This window comes from Triticum aestivum, chromosome 6B (genome assembly GCF_018294505.1).
Source record: "Triticum aestivum cultivar Chinese Spring chromosome 6B, IWGSC CS RefSeq v2.1, whole genome shotgun sequence".
In the NCBI taxonomy this organism is placed as follows: Eukaryota; Viridiplantae; Streptophyta; class Magnoliopsida; order Poales; family Poaceae; genus Triticum; species Triticum aestivum.
Window position 1 is genome coordinate 565,508,195 of NC_057810.1, and position 23,117 is coordinate 565,531,311.

At 46.6% G+C, this 23,117-nt stretch overlaps 1 protein-coding gene and 1 pseudogene across 2 annotated transcripts; one reads left to right on the top strand and one right to left on the bottom strand.

Annotated features, from left to right (window-relative positions):
• Nucleotides 1-220: 220 nt before the first annotated feature.
• On the top strand, nt 221-8,650 carry LOC123138029 (PHD finger protein At3g20280). 2 transcript variants are annotated; one of them, XR_006468776.1, is made up of 5 exons: nt 224-850; nt 5,490-5,802; nt 6,200-7,904; nt 8,190-8,308; nt 8,479-8,650. XR_006468776.1 is itself a non-coding variant. In XM_044557920.1 (4 exons), the coding sequence occupies exons 1-3, from the start codon at nt 494-496 to the stop codon at nt 7,864-7,866; spliced, it is 2,337 nt and encodes a 778-aa protein (XP_044413855.1). In that variant the 5' UTR covers nt 221-493; the 3' UTR covers nt 7,867-7,904; nt 8,479-8,650. The 2 variants fall into 2 exon arrangements, 1 of the variants encoding a protein (XP_044413855.1); XM_044557920.1 differs by lacking the exon at nt 8,190-8,308 and having other exon boundaries at nt 221-850.
• Nucleotides 8,651-8,955: 305 nt separating this feature from the next.
• LOC123139383 (mavicyanin-like) lies at nt 8,956-11,548 on the bottom strand (annotated as a pseudogene).
• Between the last annotated feature and the right edge of the window lie 11,569 nt (nt 11,549-23,117).

Genomic DNA, 23,117 nt, shown 5'->3' on the forward strand with positions numbered 1-23,117 from the left:
AGCAAAGGTTCGCCGGATAAACGGGTCCAAGAAAGAAAGGAAAAAAGAAACCAGCGTCATCCCGGAAAAAGCCAAACCAACGTCATCGACATGACCTTCCAAACCCTCCGCTGTCATCCACGCCGTCCATCGACCCCGGACCCCAGTACCCCACCCACACACACCAACCCACCGCACCGCTCCGAGAAATCCCCACGCAGAAGAGAAAGGCTCAGATAAAAAAGCCGACGGAAACTCTGCGTGCTCCGCTGGTGTGGTGCTCGACTAGAAGGGAATCCCCTCTCATCGCCCCCGCCCCGTCGCCCCCGAAACTTCTCCTCCGCTTCGGCCATCTCACCGCCACGCCTCTCAACCCCCACCCCGTCTAATTGAAGCGCCAAACGGGCGCGCCATTTGAATTCCCCGCGAGCTTCCGCCCCCAGCGCCTCCTCGGGGCGCCCCCTCTGCCGCCCGGCCCGCCTAGGGTTTTGCTCCGGGACCCCCTCGCGCGGCCATGGGGGACGCCGCGGCGGCGTCGCCCCGCGCGGCGCCGGCGAAGCGGCGGCGCGGGGACGACGGCGCGGGGATGCGGCGGGTGGCGGAGATCGTCATGGTGCTGGCCGCCGCCGGGGAGATGCGGGGCGGGAGGGAGCCCACGCCGGCGGAGCGGGCGCTCGCGGCCGAGGCGCGCGAGAGGCTGGCCGCCGCCGTCGCCGGGGGCGTGACGCGGCCCAAGGATCTGTTCCCGGGGGAGGCGGTGCGCGCCGTCGTCGAGGATCTCGGCCTCAACAGGGCCAAGGACCCCGCCGCCATGGGGTTCCGCCCGCCCAAGGCCTCCATCGCCGACAAGCTCTCGCTTACTAAGCGCAAGGTTTGTGGATTCCCGATTCTCGCTTCCTACCAGTTCACTGGCCTTGTGGCAAAGTCGTACTAGTGACCGGAATCGGGGAAATTTGGTGATGTCGATGTCGATGTGAGGCTGCTCGCGTCTATCAAAATTATGTAGTCTGTATGCTCGTACAAGCACAGGCTATGAGTATTACCATGTGGATGCTGCTTTATGTCTGCTGATTTTTCGATATAGTTCATTCACTCCTGTTGTACTTTAGTTCGATGGATTTTATTTGCTCTCATGAGCATTGGGGGAGGCAGGATTTTGGCCGAGCGGGGTGCAAGCTTTGCCAATGGCTGGCAGTCGTCTCTAATATCTGATGTATTCATGATTCTAAGATATGCCAACCAAAAAGGTTCAGTTACCTAAACGGTATTAAAAATCATGCGCCAGCAACTAAAATAGCTTAGAAAAAAAGCATAACATGTTTGAAGCATCAGTTGCAGAACAGCCGCACGCCAATTGCTTACTCAAGGCTTTAACACTAATTGTGGTATGGTAATAACATCTTGTCCACTAAACCATCACTATCCTTGTGGTTACAAACTGTGATATCCCAAAACCCGATTTAGGATCACAACTTCACTGTAGGTAAGATAATTTGGGATACATTGGAGAATTGAGTCTGGAGAGAGAGAGAGAGAGAGAGAGAGAGAGAGACTTGGGGAAGGGGAAGTTCAGAGACAGATACAAGAAACATACAAGAAACGGAAATAGGGGCTGAACTAATTCGAAAGCTGAAACTAGCCAAACACCATACAGTCATCCTTATACTCTTGGCTGGTGCCTTCCCTGACTTGGGCTGCAGCCCACCATCACTGTCTGGTCCACTGGACTCTTTCTTTTAAATGAGCGCGCGAGGCTCAAACACTCCTTCCTGCCTCACTCGCCTGGTCTTCCTTCGTCAGAGTATCATCGCTGACACAAACATCAGGGGCTGCAGAGCTGTACCCCCATTCATCAGACTAGTCCGTCATTGCTCAAGAGCGCTTTCTCCTAAGACTGTTAGAGGGGGGGGGGGGGGGATCTGAAACGCTTGAAAAATAACTACAGGAAGAAAACCCGGGGTAGGGATATCTAGCCGTTATTATCATTTTACCACGGTAAAGGCTGCAAAGTGCCTTCTATGGTAACATCTACAAACTGATTGGTCCAAATCATAAGCCGAGTCAAAGATCCTATGATTTTTCTGTCCGGATATTCCAGCATGTGATGTGACCATGCTAATAGAGCTGCTTTTTTCATGCACATATATTGAGCAAATATTTATGCATCAGATTTTGGGCTCCCGAGCACACTGGTGCTTGGAATCCTGTCCGACAGACATTGACTTGTGATCTGTGCCAAAATGGTTATTTAATCAGTATATATGGGAGTATACAATAGTAATACAAGGGATATGTATAGGAAAACAGCGTGTTTCAGTGTGTCCAGGACGTGCACAATGGATATTAATTTCATCAGCGGGTGATGTGTGCATACACGAGATAGGTGGGCTCAGCATGGTTTTCGAGTCGCGCGACTAGTTGTCGACTAGTCGATGAGTCGCAAAAAAATGTCGACTCGAGTCGCGACTAGTCGCAACTGCAGGCTCGACTTTTTCCGAGTCGCTACCCTGGAGTGACTCAGATGAGTCGTGACTCAAAAACCATGGGGCTCAGCTATGACACTTTGATCGTGATGTTGGCACGTAAATAAATTATACTGGCTTTTTAACCTCGCAAAAAAGGTAAGCAAGCAAAGTTCTAATGGATGTGTACAAATGAAATGAGAAGTTATACAGGGCTATTATGTTTAACCTCGCAAAAAAGTTATCGAAAATCATGGATGTGTAAAAATGGAATGATAAGAATCCACCAGTCCAATTGTAGAAGGCTTGTTCTGATTCATTTAAGCCAACATTCCTCTAATTTGTCTACACCAAACTTATTACAACAAGAAAGTCTTCCAATCCCAAACAAGTTGTGGTAGGCTAGAGTTGAAACCCATAAGATCTCAAAGCCTAGTTATGGTTCTGGCACGTGGATAGCTAACTTCCACGCAGGGATGGCAATGGGGACAATCCTCTATTGGGGGCCCTGACATCCCCATCCCCATCTATTACCAATTATCCCATCCCCATTTACATGACCGGGGATGAAATTTGCCCATACCATCCCCATTGGGGAACGGGACCCCATTGGTTCCCCCTTTCCCCATAAAAATAATAATCATATATGAATATAATCAGGCACTCTAGCTGGTGAATGGGTAGTGGCAGAGTAAGGCAAAAAGTCACTTTGGAACCCGGGTGCATTGGAGCCCTATTTTTTGAACTGTGTCAAAATGCTATTTTGAAGTTTCAAAAAATTCTGAAAACAAATCAACATGTTTATATGAATGTATATTACACATGTGTAAATTTGGATGCTGAAATAAGTAACCATGTGAGTTACACAAAAATGACAAAATCGTGATTTTGGAAAGATGAACAGTGCATGCATTATTCACTATTTGGAAATCACCATTTTGTCATTTTTGTATAGGTCGCATATTTACTTATTTCATCACAAAACTTTACACATGTGTAATATACATCCATATGATGACGTAGAATTTTTCTCAGAATTTTTTGAAACTTTAAATGTGATTTTCGAAGGGGAGCCTTGGCGCAGTGGTAAAGCTGCTGCCTTGTGACCATGAGGTCATGGGTTCAAGTCCTGGAAACAGCCTCTTACAGAAATGTAGGGAAAGGCTGCGTACTATAGACCCAAAGTGGTCGGACCCTTCCCTGGACCCTGCGCAAGCGGGAGCTACATGCACCAGGTTGCCCTTTTTAAATGTGATTTTCAAAGTATTTAAAATAAAGTCCTCCAATACACCCGGGTTCCAAAAATCCACTCTCCTGAGTAAGGCAGCAACACGCCCGGATAAGACGATGTGTTACCTTTGGACCTAGTGCTACGGAGTTGCCTTGTCCAAGTTGCAGCCAATCTTGTCCATTTTGACTTCTTCGTCATGGCGGAGATTGAGGTAAGGTAGGGTTAAAGTTTTTCAAGGCTTTTGTTGTTCTGCGAATTTGTTTGTGAAATTGTTAGGGTTGACCGCATTGTGTATATATAGGCATATACATGGTCCAAGTGTTATGTTTAAAAAGCGGGTTACCGATGGTATTGGGTATGGGGAAGAGGGTATTGTCCCCATCCCCATCGTACCCTATGGGGAATAAACTAGTTTGGTAAATATCCCTATGGGGAAGGTTTTTGCCAATCCCCACCCCCTAATAGATGAAATCCCCATGGGTTTGGCAGGTATGGGGCCAAAGGCCATTGTCGTCCCTACTTTCCACGTACAACGCACCCTTGTCTTTGGCTAGTTCTTTGGTGATATTCCAGTCCTTCAAATCTCTCTTAATGGACTCCTCCCATGTCAAGTTTGGTCTACCCCGACCTCTCTCGATATCACCGGTCTACCCTGACCTCTCTTGGTATCATCGGTCTACCCCGACCTCTCTTGATATCATCAGTCTACCCCGGCCTCTCTTGATATCATTGGTCTACCCCGACCTCTCTTGATATCATCAGCATGCTTTATCCTTCCGCTATGCACGTTGTATATGCCCAAACCAAACCATCTTAGATGATGTTGGACAAGCTTCTCTTCGATTGGTGCTACCCCAGCTCTATCACGTATATCAACATTCCGGACCCGATCCTTTCTTTTCTACCTGACCAAAATTATTACAATTTCTTTTGAAGGGTAGCTGCGTGGGACACGTAATTAGCTAAATTAAGCATTGCTTTGGGTGGAATTTAATGTGCGCAAAGCATTAATCATACTAATAAGTTATATGATGAACTGTAGGAAATTGTACAAATGAAAAAAATAACAAATAGCTAAATTTGGAAAGTAATATAATTTTTTACTATGATGAGCAATTATTTCCAAAAATAATTATCTCTGAGATATTATAGCAAGGAAAAAATTGAATTGCTGGAATAATGAATTAAAAAACAACAAGTAACAAAGCACGTGCTATGTTAGGTAGGCAACTAGGGAGCCTACGTGATAATACCTTGCAAGCATACTCAGATACGCAGTGCTACGTGGACATGTGTTCTCGGATATTAGTTAATGGCCCTGGCAGTGGCAGAGAGAAATACAAGGAGAGAACTAGAAATACAGTAACATATACGGTTTAGTACTAGGCCTTGTACAAGCGTTGATTTGACATCTCACATAGCAGCAGATGGCCAAGATAACAAGTGCACTAGGGCTCGGGAGCCAAAGTGGGTAAATATTTAGCTTTATGTTTTTCAGGGTTCTAAAATTAACGTCTGTGACTTTGGTCTCGTTGTTAATTTACCTCTGTTAAGTTTACTGCTTCTATCTTTGTGATGTCATTTACTGTACTGTGTGTATATGAGTGTATGTACTTTAAAGCACAGCGATGTTTAACTTGGTCATTTGGATATGGATTTTTTTTCTTATCTACTGATTATGTATTGCTTGGCTAGCTAGTAACTGTTATGAGATTAACTAATAATCCTAGCTGCTGAATTCATTTGAATTATTTCTGGTCTATGCTAAACACAATATATATCTGGGATCATTTTGGCTACCTTCTTTTGTTATATAGATGGAAGAAGTCAAGGAATCTCCAGTTCAACCAACAGCAATCACACCTCAAACGACTGTCTCGAGTGGAACAGCTGAATTCCAGCCGCATGGGACTCCCATGTTTGCTGTTGGATCTCATAGGACTCCACCAGCTGCTGCAGCCTCGCCTACTACTGCCCCAGTAACTTCTACCTCTGTAATGGCCTTGAAACAGCATGGATCATCTCCTGTAAAGCCAGCTACCAACCATTCAGTTGTTGCACTTCCCCAAACTGGTCAACCACATGTTAAGTCGGAAAGAGGTGTTAATGGTCCTTTGAATTTAACACGAGGTACCGCTCCATCATCTTGTCTACAGCATTTCATTCTTTAAGTAAACACTTGATGTTTTTAGCTCATGAATACCATTCTTTCTAGAGTGTAGATTAAACGCTGTAACATGTTTGCTTGGTTCTGGAACGATGTCTTGCTTTTGCCTATGATTTTACTTTTACATAAATGTTTTGTATTGTCAACTCCTTAAATATGATGGTTATGGATAACTGAAACTGTCTAGCTACTCTTCATATAGAATTTAAAACTTTACTCGAGAATTATTCCTAAAGGTGCTTTCGTACTCAGTTTCACACCATTACTTCCTCCCATGTCTAAAAATAATCTTGGTATGTGTGATTGTTTTTGGTTTTCCTAGCTCAGAAACTAATTTGGCTGTGTTGCCCACTGCTGCAGCGACTGTTGGCCACTTGAACAAACCGTTTCACGATACATCTGCTAGGTCCAATTCAAATGCTGCTGCGAGTAACAATCAGGTCGTGAAAAATCAGGACACAAAGGTAACCGTAAACCCTGTTATGGGGCATCAGGCTACACCAGGGACAGCGTCTTCTGTTACTCCAAAACCTACTTTTGCCAACCACAATGCAATAGCGAAAAGTGTTCAAAATGTTCTGCAACAACCTGCTAATCATCCTAGCTGGACTCCACCATCAACTGAGTATATGCAAGCTCGTTTGGACTGCCAAATATGCAAAGTTGCTGTCATGGATGCAAACAGTCTGCTTGTTTGTGATGCTTGTGAGAGGGGAGCACACTTGAAGTGCCTTCAGCATTATGGCAACAAAGGTGTTCCTATAGCTGACTGGCATTGTCCAACATGTGTAGCACAGAGCAAAGGTAAACCCCTTGCACCGAAATATGGCAAGGTTACAAGAACTGTTGTAACATCACAGTCTGGTCCACCTGTTGGTGGAGCACAGTTTTCTGTTCAGCGAGTGGGGCAAAATACGGTTGCAAAGGGAAATCACCAAGGGCTTGCTGCAAATGGAAATATTATCAAGCCAAACTCCACGAAAACTGGTAACACTGTACACAACAGTCCTGTATTGGCTCTGAATGCTGCTACTGATCTCTCGCAATCACAAGCAGCTTCTATCTCCGGGCCTGCAAAAGGAAATGCTAATAATGCTGAAACCTCCTCTAATGATATGGAATTGAATGAGCAATCATGCAGCAGTACAGGATGCGAATTAACTGCTGGTAGTGAATTATCTTTGCACTCTGTGGATTCACCCAATGATACCTTTCATGGGCAGCAATCTACAGTCACTTCTAGGGCAAATTGTCCAGATAATTCTTCTGCTATTGCTGCTGATACGAAGATCAAGTCTGAAGCACAGTCCGAAGACCTGGGCGGAGCTGTGAAAATGGTTAATAAAAATGTGACACCTGTGGATCAAGCAAGCAATATTGGTAGTGAACATAATAAGGGGATTCAAGCAACCTCTGAGCCAGAGCTAGATACAAAGAACGATGTGGATATTACTAACAACACAGAAAAACCAATAGATCGAGGTAGAGCTGTTGTTGCGGAAGAGAAAGCCCACACTGAAGCAAACTCTGAACCACATACAATGAAAGATGTAGAGATGACTACCAGCACTGGAATCCCCATAGGTCAAAGCAGCAACATTGCTATGGAAGAAAAAATCACTGGTGAAGATAATACTGGAACTCGGGCAACCTCTGAGCCACAATTGATCGAAGATGTGGAAATGACATCAGTAATGGATGAAAAAAGCAACATTAGTATTGAAGAAAAGCCCCAATCTGAAGCGACATCTGTAGTGAAAGATGTGGAGATGACCATCGATGCTGGAATAGAAGCAGATCACACACAACTAGCAGATGGATCAACTGAAAATGGAGTAGGAGAACCTCGCCATGAAGAGGCATGCATAGATAAGTCTGACTTCAGCGAAATGTCAGATCATCATACCAACCATCAGTTAATTCCAAATGGGGTGCTACCTGCCACAGATGAAGCTTTATGCAGTCAGGAGACTAAGGAGGGTGACCTTGTGGGTTGCAGTGCGGCCCTAAGAGAAGACAACAACTAGATTCAGATATTAGGGTTGCATCCAATTTACTTTTGCAGGTGCGTTTCTAATCCAACCAGTTATTAACTTATCATAATAAATACTCCGTATATGTTTTAGTCATAGTGGAAAATTTACTCAAAATTGGCTGTTTCTATAGCTGATTTAGAATCTTATGATGCAACCGTGCCCTAACTGAATCCTCATGGTCCAGTATGTGCTTCACAGATGAGACCTAGTGTAGCAAACAAATGTCATACCCCCATCTGCCTTTTCAAATTGTAATTGCTAAACCCTTTCAGATTTCGCAATTTGTACCTGATTTTATGTTTAATCTTCAACAGATGGGGGGCATGAAGGATGCACCAGTAGATCAGCTAGCATCAGTGATTAGCCATGCTCTCTTCATTCTCCTGGATCACCTATTTAGATTTATTAGTGATGGACAACCATTTTCGTCGAGGTTTGTTCTGCACCCCGAACTCTCTTAAAATCCTTATATCTGTGTTCTTGACTGGTTTGCCCCTTGAATGAAACACGCTCACCAGATAGGTTATTATTACACCAGTTTGTCGGCATCGCCCAGCTCATTCTTCATTTCTGATGACACGGGTTTCCCTTGAATTTATGCAGATGCCCGGAGCCTCTTGGTGCCTCGTGAGGTTGTTGTACTTTATGTGGTTCATTATGCGTTTCTAGTTAGCTGATTCGTTCTGTTGCTCCGTGTTAATCTGCGATGCTGTAATTAGACATGCTTTGACTGGGGACTGGATCGTTTGCGTCATAATAATGACATTTGCCGTCATGATCAACTTGTGCAAAGGAGACGAGAGCTTTACCTTGGCTGCATCCATGCGAAGGTGATGAAATGAACCAAAGTGAAAACACCGTAATGTTATATTAGTACAACTCGTCTGACATTGAGCTATGAAGTCGTTACATGTACTAGCGAATCTAATGGTTAAACATTAATCATGTCTGACATAAATCTTATACCTATCATATTCTAGTTTTTGGTAATTTAATTTGATTTGAGTATGAGTAAGTGAAGGCTAAGAGGCTTTTTGATTTAGTCGAGGTTTTGGTAAGATATGATTTGATTTAGGTATGGGTAGGGGAAGGCTAGATTTTTTTTTTATTTAGCTAAGGTTTTGATTAAATTTGATTTGATTTGATTGATTTACAGGATGCCATACATATGTATAATCATGGCGTTCCCCATCATAACCCGATCAAACACAGCACGATCGTCGTGTTCATGCACCCAGGAACAGAAAGCACCACACGGAGACCAGACACAACGCACTGCGCATCAGAGCGGTGCCGCAGCTTGGGTGCCACTTGACGCAGACGGCGCGGGCGCCGCTGCGGCAGCTCGGTCCTCCGAACGTGGCGACACTGACACTGTAGCCCGCACGTCGACCCGCAGCTTCAGCCCCCGCCCTTGCACTTGGCGGGGTCTGCGCTGAGGAAATACCTCGTGCCTTCGTCGTCGAGGCCTACCCTGCTGAGCCCGTCCGTGTACGTTCTGATGGGGTGGCCGGCCTCGCACGACCCGAACTCCGCCTCGCCCGTGACCTCCGCGACGCCGTCCTCCGCCGGCTCATACGTGAACCCTGAGATTGATAGGCCAAGTTATTTTTCAAAACGAAGACAAAAGATTTGCATCATCTATTAATTAATCGGAAGAGAGTTGTCCAATTAATTAATAAAAATTCAGACAAAAACCATCACAAATCGCTAAGCGGCACCCACAAGATACCCACAGACACACGTCACTCCACATAGAGCCTCGCCCAGACAGCACAAACAAGCCAAGTTATCGTGTTAGAGCCTCGCCCAGACAGCACAAACAAGCCAAGTTATCGTGTAACCTGTTGGAGATATTTTTTATGTGTTTATGAATAAAGATAGTCCTTGGACATTATTAATCATGTGTATCAGCAAGTACGTGACTTGTTTGTGGGACTATGCATTGTATGATGACTGTCCTAAAAGGTCCCTAATTGAAAGGGTTGAGTGAACGCGCAGCCGACTAGACTAGCATATGACACGGCCGATGGCTCGGTCTCACTAGCCATGGAGCATTGGATGCTAACCGGATAATATGGACTTGGAAAGGTCTGGTCGGATTCGACGTAGTCGGATCCGAGTCGAGATAAGGTCCAAGTCGGACAGACCCAACTATGAGACGCAGTGATATGTCATCTGTGAGTCTCTAGTACAAAATACGTTCTATGTCCTAAGACCTGAGCTGACGCATGTACTCGGGATGGTGACAGACTTGCTTTGGGCCAACCAAACGCTACTCCGTGACTGGGTACAAAGGTAGTTTTCGGGCTTGTCCAGACCCATGCTGCGAGACGTGGTCGAGCAAGATGGGATTTGCCCCTCCGATCAGGAGAGATATACTCTGGCCCCCTCGTGTGATCCGACCAGGATAAGCATGGCCATGCGACAAGGATTATGAGATAATCCGGATAGTGGTCGACATCACTAGAACGAGAAAGAGGTCGGGCTAGCACAAGGATGACAGTCTCGCCTTGAGCCCGACAACATATATCGTGCGACAAAGGGAACAGAAGTGTGACACGTTGTACAGGTTCGCCTAACCAGCTTCATAGTCTGCTTGGTGGTCCGCACGCCTTGCTAGAGGCCGCTACCAACCGTGCAGGTCGGAGGTGATCCGAATTGTGACTAAGCCGACTTGAACCTAAGGGGTCGCGCGCTTAAGGGAAGGAACCTACGAGGTCGGATCCGAGGACACTGGTCGGATGTGATCTGAACTGTATTCAGATTGTGGCTGAGTAGACTTGTGGGCTTTAGGTCCGTGGGAGGCCCAAGTGTTGAGCCTGCGACGAACACCTATATAAAGTGGAGGTGCGGCACACTCATGCGGTTGATCGCTTCGGCGCTGCGATTAGGTTTTGCATGTGTTGCGAATAGCCACCTCCACTCGCTGCCGATTGTGTGATCGGACCTAGCAGTCCGCCGCACGACGTTCCTCCTGCACACGCGAATACCGTTAGAGGCGGTGCACTTGCGCCGCTCCGGCGAACTTGTACGTGGGATCGGACGACCGGCTGTTCGAGGGAGATCGGACGAGGAGGACACGATCCACGCGGACGCGCTGCCCCAACTCTTCTTCCGCTGCACGGCACTTCGCGTCTAGTGATAACGATCCGTGATCCATCTTCCGTAGCATGTTCATGTTGTTCTGCGTGTAGGAAAATTTTAATTTACAGTCGACGCACCCTACCATAGAACCCAACATAATCGAAAGATGCTGATTTTTTAACGCGATTCGTACGGGTGGAATGGACTTACAGAGTGTGTCCCCGACCGTGAAGAGCCTGCCCGCCGACCAGGCAAGGACGTCGGAGGCCACGACCATGGGCGGCGCTAGGGGTATTCTTGGATATTTATGTGAATACCCATAATTTTTACAAAATAGTGTTGATTTTGGCAAAAAAGTGACAATTTTCGAAAAACAGCAATGATTTTGGCAAAATGAATGCACATGAATACCCAATTGCAAATTCTTGGAGCCGCCACTGGCCACGGCCCAGCCCGGGTCGCCTCCGACGACGTGGTAGACGGCAGCAGCTGGTGCGGCTCCTGCGACGTGTTGATGCATGGCGGCGGCCAGAAACAGAATGCCGGTGGCAGCCGCCCGGTGGCTCGTAGCGAAGACGGAAGACATGATGTGTGGTAAGACGAAGAGCGACACACGAAGGAACGAGTTATTTGCAATAGTTGGTTGGCTAAGGCCTTCTACAATGGGAGATGCTTAGGGAGATGCTTAGAAAAATAAACCAGGCTTCTCTTAAGCACCGGTGTCTACTTTTACAGGATAGACGCTTAGTTAAGCGTCTATCCTGTACAAGTAAGCACCGGTGCTTAAGAAAAGCCTGGTTTATTTCTCTAAGCATCTTCAATAAGCATCTCCCATTGAACATGTTGGAAATATGCCCTAAAGGTAATAATAAATTAGTTATTATTATATTTCCTTGTTCGTGATAATAGTTTATTATCCATACTATAATTGTATTGATATGAAACTCATACATGTGTGGATACATAGACTGAAGGAAATATGCCCTAGAGGCAATAATAAAGTTATTATTTATTTCCTCATATCATGATAAATGTTTACCATTCATGCTAGAATTGTATTAACCAGAAACATGATACATGTGTGAATACATAGACAAACATATAGTCACTAGTATGTCTCTACTTGACTAGCTCATTAATCAAAGATGGTTGTGTTTCCTAACCATAGACATGTGTTGTCATTTGATTAATGGGATCTCATCATTAGGAGAATAATGTGATTGACATGACCCATTCCGTTAGCCTAGCACTTGATCGTTTAGTATATTGCTATTGCTTTCTTCATGACTTATACATGTTCCTGTAACTATGAGATTATGCAACTCCCGTTTACCGGAGGAACACTTTGGGTACTACCAAGCGTCACAACGTAACTGGGTGATTATAAAGAAGTACTACAGGTGTCTCCAAAGGTACATGTTGAGTTGGCGTATTTCGAGATTAGGTTTTGTCACTCCGGTTGTCGGAGAGGTATCTCTGGGCCCTCTCGGTAATGCACATCACTATAAGCCTTGCAAGCAATGTGACCAATGAGTTGGTTACGAGATGATGCATTACGTAACGAGTAAAGAGACTTGCCGGTAACGAGATTGAACTAGGTATTGGATACCGACGATCGAATATCGGGCAAGTAACATACCAATGACAAAGGGAACAACGTATGTTGTTATGCGGTTTGACCGATAAAGATCTTCGTAGAATATGTAGGAACCAATATGGGCATCCAGGTTCCACTATTGGTTATTGACCGAGAATGATTCTAGGTCATGTCTACATAGTTCTCGAACCCGTAGGGTCCGAACGCTTAACGTTACGATGATAGTTTTATTATGAGTTTATAAGTTTTGATGTACCGAAGTTTGTTCGGAGTCCCGGATGTGAACACGGACATGACGAGGAGTCTCGAAATGGTCGAGACATAAAGATTGATATATTGGACGACTATATTCGGACACCGGACGTTTTCGGAGAAAACCGGAGTGCCGGAGGGTTATCGGAACCCCCCCCCCCGGAGAGTTAATGGGCCACATGGGCCTTAGTGGGAAGAGAGAGGGGCGGCCAGGGTGGGCCGTGTGCCTCCTCTCCCTATGGTCCGAATTGGACTAGGAGGGGGGGTGCGGCGCCCCCCTCTTTCCTTTCCCCTCTCCCTCTTCCTTTCCCCTCCTAGTAGGAGTAGGAAAGGAGGAGTCCTACTCCTACTAGGAGGAGGACTCCTCCTCCTTGGCGCGCCCTCAAGGGCCGCCCGGCCTCCCCCCTTGCTCCTTTATATACGGGGGCGGGGGGACACCCCATAGACACACAAGTTGATCTACGGATCGTTCCTTAGCCGTGTGCGGTGCCCCCCCTCCACCATATTCCACCTCGGTCATATCGTCGCGGAGTTTAGGCGAAGCCCTGCGCCGGTAGAACATCATCATCGTCACCACGCCGTCGTGCTGATGGAACTCATCCCCGAAGCTTTGCTGGATCGGAGCCCGGGGATCGTCATCGAGCTGAACGTGTGCTGAACTCGGAGGTGTCGTACGTTCGGTGCTTGGATCGGTCGGATCGTGAAGACGTACGACTACATCAACCGTGTTGTGCTAACGCTTCCGCTTACGGTCTACGAGGGTACGTGGACAACACTCTCCCCTCTTGTTGCTATGCCATCACCATGATCTTGCGTGTGCGTAGGAATTTTTTTGAAATTACTACGTTCCCCAACAGTGGCATCCGAGCCTAGCTTTTATGCGTTGATGTTATATGCACGAGTAGAACACAAGTGAGTTGTGGGCGATACAAGTCATACTGCTTACCAGCATGTCATACTTTGGTTCAGCGGTATTGTGAGATGAAGCGGCCCGGACCGATATTACGCGTACGCTTACGCGAGACTGGTTTCACCGTTACGAGCACTCGTGCTTAAAGGTGGCTGGCGGGTGTCTGTCTCTCTCACTTTAGCTGAATCGAGTGTGGCTACGCCCGGTCCTTGCGAAGGTTAAAACAGCACCAACTTGATGAACTATCGTTGTGGTTTTGATGCGTAGGTAAGAACGGTTCTTGCTAAGCCCGTAGCAGCCACGTAAAATTTGCAACAACAAAGTAGAGGACGTCTAACTTGTTTTTGCAGGGCATGTTGTGATGTGGTCTGGTCAAGACGTGATGCTATATTTTATTGTATGAGATGATCATGTTTTGTAACCGAAGTTATCGGCAACTGGCAGGAGCCATATGGTTGTCGCTTTATTGTATGAAATGCAAACGCCCTGTAATTGCTTTACTTTATCACTAAGCGGTAGCGATAGTCACAGAAGCAATAGATGGCGTAATGACAACGATGCTACGATGGAGATCAAGGTGTCACGCCGGTGATGATGGTGATCACGATGGTGCTTTGAAGATGGAGATCACAAGCACAAGATGATGATGGCCATATCATGTCACTTATATTGATTGCATGTGATGTTTATCCTTTATGCATCTTATCTTGCTTTGATTGACGGTAGCATTTTAAGATGATCTCTCACTAATTATCAAGAAGTGTTCTCCCTGAGTATGCACCGTTGCGAAAGTTCTTTGTGCTGAGACACCACGTGATGATCGGGTGTGATAGGCTCTACGTTCAAATACAACGGGTGCAAAACAGTTGCACACGCGGAATACTCGGGTTAAACTTGACGAGCCTAGCATATACAGATATGGCCTCGGAACACGGAGACCGAAAGGTCGAGCGTGAATCATATAGTAGATATGATCAACATAGTGATGTTTGTTGGGGAACGTTGCAGAAAATTAAAAATTTTCCTACGGTTTCACCAAGATCCATCTATGAGTTCATCTAAGCAACGAGTCAAGGGGAAGAGTTTGCATCTACATACCACTTGTAGATCGAGTGCGGAAGCGTTCAAGGGGATGGTGATGATGGAGTCGTACTCGTCGTGATTCGGATCACCGATGACCAAGTGCTGAACGGACAGCACCTCCACGTTCAACACACGTATGGGACGGACGACGACTCCTCCGTCTTGATCCAGCAAGGAGGAAGGAGAGGTTGAGGAAGTCAGCTCCAACGGCAGCACGACGGCGTGGTGTAGTTGGTGCAGCAGTACTCCGACAGAGCTTCGCCAAGCACGTACGGATGAGGAGAGGTGTTGGGGAGGGGAGGGGCTGCGCCTTAAGTTGTGTGTTAAGCAGCCCTCCCCTCACCCCTCTATATATAGGAGGAGAGGGGCAAGGGGGCCGGCCCTCTAGGGGAAACCCTAGAGGGGGGCGGCGGCCAAGGGGTGGGGGGCTTGCCCCCCAAGCAAGGGGGGTGCGCCCCCTTTAGGGTTCCCCCCCCCCCCAACCCTAGGCGCATGGGCCCAAAGGGGGGGGGGCAAGCCCACTAGGGGCTGGCTGCTATCCCTACGCAGCCCAAGTAGCCCCCCGGGAGGGGTGGTCCCTCCCAGTGGACCCCCGGAACCTCTCCGGTGGTCCCGGTACAATACCGGTATGACCCCGAAACTTTCCGGTGTCCGTTTAACAACTTCCCATATATAAAACTTTACCTCCGGACCATTCCGGAACTCCTCGTGACGTCCGGGATCTCATCTGGGACTCCGAACAACATTCGGTAATCGCATACTTGTCTTCCTGATAACCCTAGCATCACCGAACCTTAAGTGTGTAGACCCTACGGGTTCGGGAGACATGCAGACATGACCGAGACGACCTCAGGTCAATAACCAACAGTGGGATCTGGATACCCATGTTGGCTCCCACATGCTCCTCGATGTTGTCAGCGGATGAACCACGATGTCGAGGATTCGATCAAAACCCCGTATACAATTCCCTTTGTCAATCGGTATGTTACTTGCCCGAGACCCGATCGTCGGTATCCCAATACCTTGTCCAGTCTTGTTACCGGCAAGTCACTTTACTCGTACCGTAATGCATGATCCCGTGACCAAACACTTGGTCACCTTGAGCTCATTATGATGATGCATTACCGAGTGGGCCCAGAGATACCTCTCCATCATACGGAGTGACAAATCCCAGTCTCGATCCGTGTCAACCCAACAGATACTTTCGAAGATACCTGTAATGCACCTTTATAGTCACCCAGTTACGTTGTGACGTTTGGTACACCCAAAGCACTCCTACGGTATCCGGGAGTTACACGATCTCATGGTCTAAGGAAGAGATACTTGACATTGAAAAAGCTCTAGCAAAACGAACTACACGATCTTGTGCTATGCTTAATATTGGGTCTTGTCCATCACATCATTCTCCTAATGATGTGATCCCGTTATCAACGACATCCAATGTCCATAGCCAGGAAACCATGACTATCTGTTGATCACAACGAGCTAGTCAACTAGAAGCTCACTAGGGACATATTGTGGTCTATGTATTCACACGTGTATTACGATTTCCGGATAATACAGTTATAGCATGAATAAAAGACTATTATCATGAACAAAGAAATATAATAATAACACCTTTATTATTGCCTCTAGGGCATATTTCCAACAGTCTCCCACTTGCACTAGAGTCAATAATCTAGTTACATTGTGATGAATCGAACACCCATAGAGTTCTGGTGTTGATCATGTTTCGCTCGCGAGAGAGGTTTAGTCAAAGGATCTGCGACATTCAGATCCGTATGTACTTTGCAAATTTCTATGTCTCCATCTTGAACATTTTCACGGATGGAGTTGAAACGACGCTTGATGTGCCTGGTCTTCTTGTGAAACCTGGGCTCCTTGGCAAGGGCAATAGCTCCAGTGTTGTCACAGAAGAGTTTGATTGGCCCCGACGCATTGGGTATGACTCCTAGGTCGGTGATGAACTCCTTCACCCAAATCGCTTCATGCGCTGCCTCCGAGGCTGCCATGTACTCCGCTTCACACGTAGATCCCGCCACGACGCTCTGCTTGCAGCTGCACCAGCTTACTGCTCCACCATTCAACATATACACGTATCCGGTTTGTGACTTAGAGTCATCCAGATCTGTGTCGAAGCTAGCGTCGACGTAACCCTTTACGACGAGCTCTTCGTCACCTCCATAAACAAGAAACATGTCCTTTGTCCTTTTCAGGTACTTCAGGATATTCTTGACCGCTGTCCAGTGTTCCTTGCCTGGATTACTTTGGTATCTTCCTACCAAACTTACGGCAAGGTTTACATCAGGTCTGGTACATAGCATGGCATACATAATAGATCCTATGGCTGAAACATAGGGGATGACGCTCATCTCTTCTTTATCTTTTGCCGTGGTCGGGCATTGAGCCGAGCTCAATCTCACACCTTGCAATACAGGCAAGAACCCCTTCTTGGACTGATCCATTTTGAACTTCTTCAAAATTTTATCAAGGTATGTGCTTTGTGAAAGACCTATGAGGTGTCTCGATCTATCTCTATAGATCTTGATGCCTAATATATAAGCAGCTTCTCCAAGGTCCTTCATTGAAAAACACTTATTCAAGTAGGCCTTAATGCTGTCCAGAAATTCTATATCATTTCCCATCAGGAGTATGTCATCTACATATAATATGAGAAATGCTACAGAGCTCCCACTCACTTTCTTGTTAACGCAGGCTTCTCCATAAGTATGCATAAACCCAAACGCTTTGATCATCTCATCAAAGCGAATGTTCCAACTCCGAGATGCTTGCACCAGCCCATAAATGGATCGCTGGAGCTTGCATACTTTGTTAGCATTCTTAGGATCGACAAAACCCTCTGGCTGCATCATATACAGTTCTTCCTTAAGATAACCATTAAGGAATGCCGTTTTGACGTCCATTTGCCATATCTCATAATCATAGTATGCGGCAATTGCTAACATGATTCGGACGGACTTAAGCTTCGCTACGGGAGAGAAAGTCTCATCGTAGTCAATCCCTTGAACTTGCCGATAACCCTTAGCGACAAGTCGAGCTTTATAGATGGTGACATTACCATCCACGTCCGTCTTCTTCTTAAAGATCCATTTGTTTTCTATCGCTCGCCGATCATCGGGCAAGTCAGTCAAAGTCCATACTTTGTTTTCATACATGGATTCTATCTCGGATTTCATGGCTTCTAGCCATTTGTTGGAATCTGGGCCCGCCATTGCTTCTTCATAGTTCGAAGGTTCAGCGTTGTCTAACAACATGATTTCTAGGACAGGGTTGCCGTACCACTCTGGTGCGGAACGTGTCCTTGTGGACCTACGAAGTTCAGTAGCAACTTGATCCGAAGTACCTTGATCATCATCATTGGTTTCCTCTTCAGTTGGTGTGCGCATCACAGGAACATTTTCCTGAGCTGCACCACTTTCCCGTTCGAGAGGTAGTACTTCATCGAGTTCTACTTTCCTCCCACTTACTTCTTTCGAGAGAAACTCTTTTTCCAGAAAGCATCCGTTCTTGGCAACGAAGATCTTGCCCTCGGATCTTAAGTAGAAGGTATACCCTACAGTTTCCTTAGGGTATCCTATGAAGACGCATTTTTCCGACTTGGGTTCGAGCTTTTCAGGTTGAAGTTTCTTGACATAAGCATCGCATCCCCAAACTTTTAGAAACGACAGCTTAGGTTTCTTCCCAACCATAATTCATACGGTGTCGTCTCAACGGATTTAGACGGTGCCCTATTTAAAGTGAATGTAGCTGTCTCTAGAGCGTATCCCCAAAATGATAGTGGTAAATCGGTAAGAGACATTATAGACCGCACCATATCTAATAGAGTGCGATTACGACGTTCGGACACACCGTTACGCTGAGGTGTTCCAGGCGGCGTGAGTTGTGAAACGATTCCACATTTCCTTAAGTGTGTACCAAATTCGTGACTTAAGTATTCTCCTCCACGATCTGATCGTAAGAATTTTATCTTTCGGTCACGTTGATTCTCTACTTCATTCTGAAATTCCTTGAACTTTTCAAAGGTCTCAGACTTGTGTTTCATCAAGTAGACATACCCATATCTACTCAAGTCATCAGTGAGAGTGAGAACATAACGATATCCTCCACGAGCCTCAACACTCATTGGACCGCACACATCGGTATGTATGATTTCCAACAAGTTGGTTGCTCGCTCCATTGTTCCGGAGAACGGAGTCTTGGTCATCTTGCCCATGAGGCATGGTTCGCATGTGTCAAATGATTCATAATCGAGAGACTCTAAAAGTCCATCAGCATGGAGCTTCTTCATGCGCTTGACACCAATGTGACCAAGGCGGCAGTGCCACAAGTATGTGGGACTATCGTTATCAACTTTACATCTTTTGGTATTCACGCTATGAATATGTGTAACACTACGTTCGAGATTCATTAAGAATAAACCATTGACCATCGGAGCATGACCATAGAACATATCTCTCATATAAATAGAACAACCATTATTCTCGGACTTAAATGAGTAGCCATCTCGTATTAAACGAGATCCAGATACAATGTTCATGCTCAAACTTGGCACCAAATAACAATTATTAAGGTTCAAAACTAATCCCGTAGGTAAATGTAGAGGTAGCGTGCCGACGGCGATCACATCGACTCTGGAACCATTCCCGACGCGCATCGTCACCTCGTCCTTTGCCAGTCTCCGCTTATTCCGCAGCTCCTGCTGTGAGTTACAAATATGAGCAACGGCACCGGTATCAAATACCCAGGAGTTACTACGAGTACTGGTAAGGTACACATCAATTACATGTATATCGAATATACCTTTTGCGTTGCCGGCCTTCTTATCCGCTAAGTATTTGGGGCAGTTCCGCTTCCAGTGACCCTTCCCCTTGCAATAAAAGCACTCAGTCTCAGGCTTGGGTCCATTCTTTGACTTCTTCCCGGCAACTGGCTTACCAGGCGCGGCAACCTCTTTGCCGTCCTTCTTGAAGTTCTTCTTACCCTTGCCCTTCTTGAACTTAGTGGTCTTATTGACCATCAACACTTGATGTTCTTTCTTGATTTCAACCTCTGCTGACTTTAGCATAGAAAATACTTCAGGAATGGTCTTTACCATCCCCTGCATATTGTAGTTCATCACAAAGCTCTTGTAGCTTGGTGGGAGCGACTGAAGGATTCTGTCAATGACTGCCTCATCAGGGAGGTTAATATTCAGCTGGGTCATACGGTTGTGCAACCCAGACATCTTGAGTATGTGCTCACTGACAGAACTATTTTCCTCCATCTTACAACTATAGAACTTGTCGGAGATGTCATATCTCTCGACCCGGGCGTGAGCTTGGAAAACTAGTTTCAGCTCCTCGAACATCTCATATGCTCCGTGATGCTCAAAACGCTTTTGGAGCCCCGGTTCTAAGCTGTAAAGCATGCCGCACTGAACGAGGGAGTAATCATCAGCACGAGACTGCCAAGCATTCATAATGTCTTGGTTCTCTGGGACGGGAGCGTCACCTAGCGGTCCTTCTAGGACATATTGTTTCCTGGCAGCTATGAGGATGATCCTCAGGTTCCGGACCCAGTCCGTATAGTTGCTGCCATCATCTTTCAGCTTGGTTTTCTCTAGGAACGCGTTGAAGTTCATGTTGACATGAGCGTTGGCCATTTGATCTACAAGACATATTTGCAAAGGTTTTTAGACTAAGTTCATGATAATTAAGTTCTAATCAAATTATGAACTCCCACTCAGATTAGACATCCCTCTAGTCATCTAAGTGTTACACGATCCGAGTCGACTAGCCCGTGTCCGATCATCACGTGAGACGGACTAGTCATCATCGGTGAACATTCTCATGTTGATCGTATCTTCCATACGACTCGTGTTCGACCTTTCGGTCTCCGTGTTCCGAGGCCATGTCTGTACATGCTAGGCTCGTCAAGTTAACCCTAAGTGTTTTGCTGTGTAAAACTGTCTTACACCCGTTGTATGTGAACGTAAGAATCCATCACACCCGATCATCACGTGGTGCTTAGAAGCGATGAACTTTAGCAACGGTGCACAGTTAGGGGAGAACACTTCTTGAAATTGTTGTAAGGGATCATCTTATTTACTACCGTCGTCCTAAGTAAACAAGATGCATAAAACATAATAAACATCACATGCAATTATATAAAGTAGTGACATGATATGGCCAATATCATATAGCTCCTTTGATCTTCATCTTCGGGGCTCCATGATCATCTTGTCACCGGCATGACACCATGATCTCCATCATCATGATCTCCATCATTGTGTCTTCATGAATTTGTCACGCCAACGACTACTTCTACTTCTATGACTAACGCGTTTAGCAATAAAGTAAAGTAAGTTACATGGCGTTTTTCAATGACACGCAGGTCATACAAAAATAAAGACAACTCCTATGGCTCTTGCCGGTTGTCATACTCATCGACATGCAAGTCGTGAATCCTATTACAAAGAACATGATCTCATACATCACAATTCATCATTCATCACAACTTCTGGCCATATCACATCACATGATCAATCGCTGCAAAAACAAGTTAGACGTCCTCTAATTGTTGTTGCATCTTTTACGTGGCTGCAATTGGGTTCTAGCAAGAACGTTTTCTTACCTACGAATAACCACAACGTGATCTTTTGTCAACTTCTATTTGCCCTTCATAAGGACCCTTTTCATCGAATCCGCTCCAACTAAAGTGGGAGAGACAGACACCCGCCAGCCACCTTATGCAACTAGTGCATGTCAATCGGTGGAACCGGTCTCACGTAAGCTTACGTGTAAGGTTGGTCTGGGCCGCTTCATCCCACAATGCCGTTGAAGCAAGAAAAGACTAGTAGTGGCAAGTAAGTTGACAAGATCCATGCCCACAACAAAATTGTGTTCTACTCGTGCAAAGAGAACTACGCATAGACCTAGCTAATGATGCCACTGTTGGGGAACGTTGCAGAAAATTAAAATTTTTCCTACGGTTTCACCAAGATCCATCTATGATTTCATCTAAGCAACGAGTCAAGGGGAAGAGTTTGCATCTACATACCACTTGTAGATCGAGTGCGGAAGCGTTCAAGGGGATGGTGATGATGGAGTCGTACTCGTCGTGATTCGGATCACCGATGACCAAGTGCTGAACGGATAGCACCTCCGCGTTCAACACACGTACGGGACGGACGACGTCTCCTCCATCTTGATCCAGCAAGGAGGAAGGAGAGGTTGAGGAAGGCAGCTCCAACGGCAGCACGACGGCGTGGTGTAGTTGGTGCAGCAGTACTCCGACAGAGCTTCGCCAAGCACGTACGGATGAGGAGAGGTGTTGGGGAGGGGAGGGGCTGCGCCTTAAGTTGTGTGTTAAGCAGCCCTCCCCTCACCCCTCTATATATAGGAGGAGAGGGGCAAGGGGGTCGGCCCTCTAGGGGAAACCCTAGAGGGGGGCGGCGGCCAAGGGGTGGGGGGCTTGCCCCCCAAGCAAGGGGGGTGCGCCCCCTTTAGGGTTTCCCCCCCAACCCTAGGCGCATGGGCCCAAAGGGGGGGGGGGCGCCAAGCCCACTAGGGGCTGGCTGCTATCCCTACGCAGCCCAAGTAGCCCCCCGGGAGGGGTGGTCCCTCCCGGTGGACCCCCGGAACCTCTCCGATGGTCCCGGTACAATACCGGTATGACCCCGAAACTTTCCGGTGTCCGTTTAACAACTTCCCATATATAAAACTTTACCTCCAGACCATTCCGGAACTCCTCGTGACGACCAGGATCTCATCCGGGACTCCGAACAACATTCGGTAATCACATACTTGTCTTCCTGATAACCCTAGCGTCACTGAACCTTAAGTGTGTAGACCCTACGGGTTCGGGAGACATGCAGACATGACCGAGACGACCTCAGGTCAATAACCAACAGCGGGATATGGATACCCATGTTGGCTCCCACATGCTCCTCGATGTTGTCATCGGATGAACCACGATGTCGAGGATTCGATCAAAACCCCGTATAGAATTCCCTTTGTCAATCGGTACGTTACTTGCCCGAGACCCGATCGTCGGTATCCCAATACCTTGTTCAGTCTCGTTACCGGCAAGTCACTTTACTCGTACCGTAATGCATGATCCCGTGACCAAACACTTGGTCACCTTGAGCTCATTATGATGATGCATTACCGAGTGGGCCCAGAGATACCTCTCCGTCATACGGAGTGACAAATCCCAGTCTCGATCCGTGTCAACCAAACAGATACTTTCGGAGATACCTGTAATGCACCTTTATAGTCACCCAGTTACGTTGTGACGTTTGGTACACCCAAA

What these genes read in the sequence shown, in the direction of transcription:
- LOC123138029 (XM_044557920.1), top strand. Translation starts at nt 494, where the DNA reads ATGGGGGACGCCGCGGCGGCGTCGCCCCGCGCGGCGCCGGCGAAGCGG. An exon ending in TCTCGCTTACTAAGCGCAAG is followed by an intron (nt 851 to 5,489) that starts GTTTGTGGATTC and finishes TTTGTTATATAG; the next exon opens with ATGGAAGAAGTCAAGGAATC. An exon ending in TCCTTTGAATTTAACACGAG is followed by an intron (nt 5,803 to 6,199) that starts GTACCGCTCCAT and finishes CCACTGCTGCAG; the next exon opens with CGACTGTTGGCCACTTGAAC.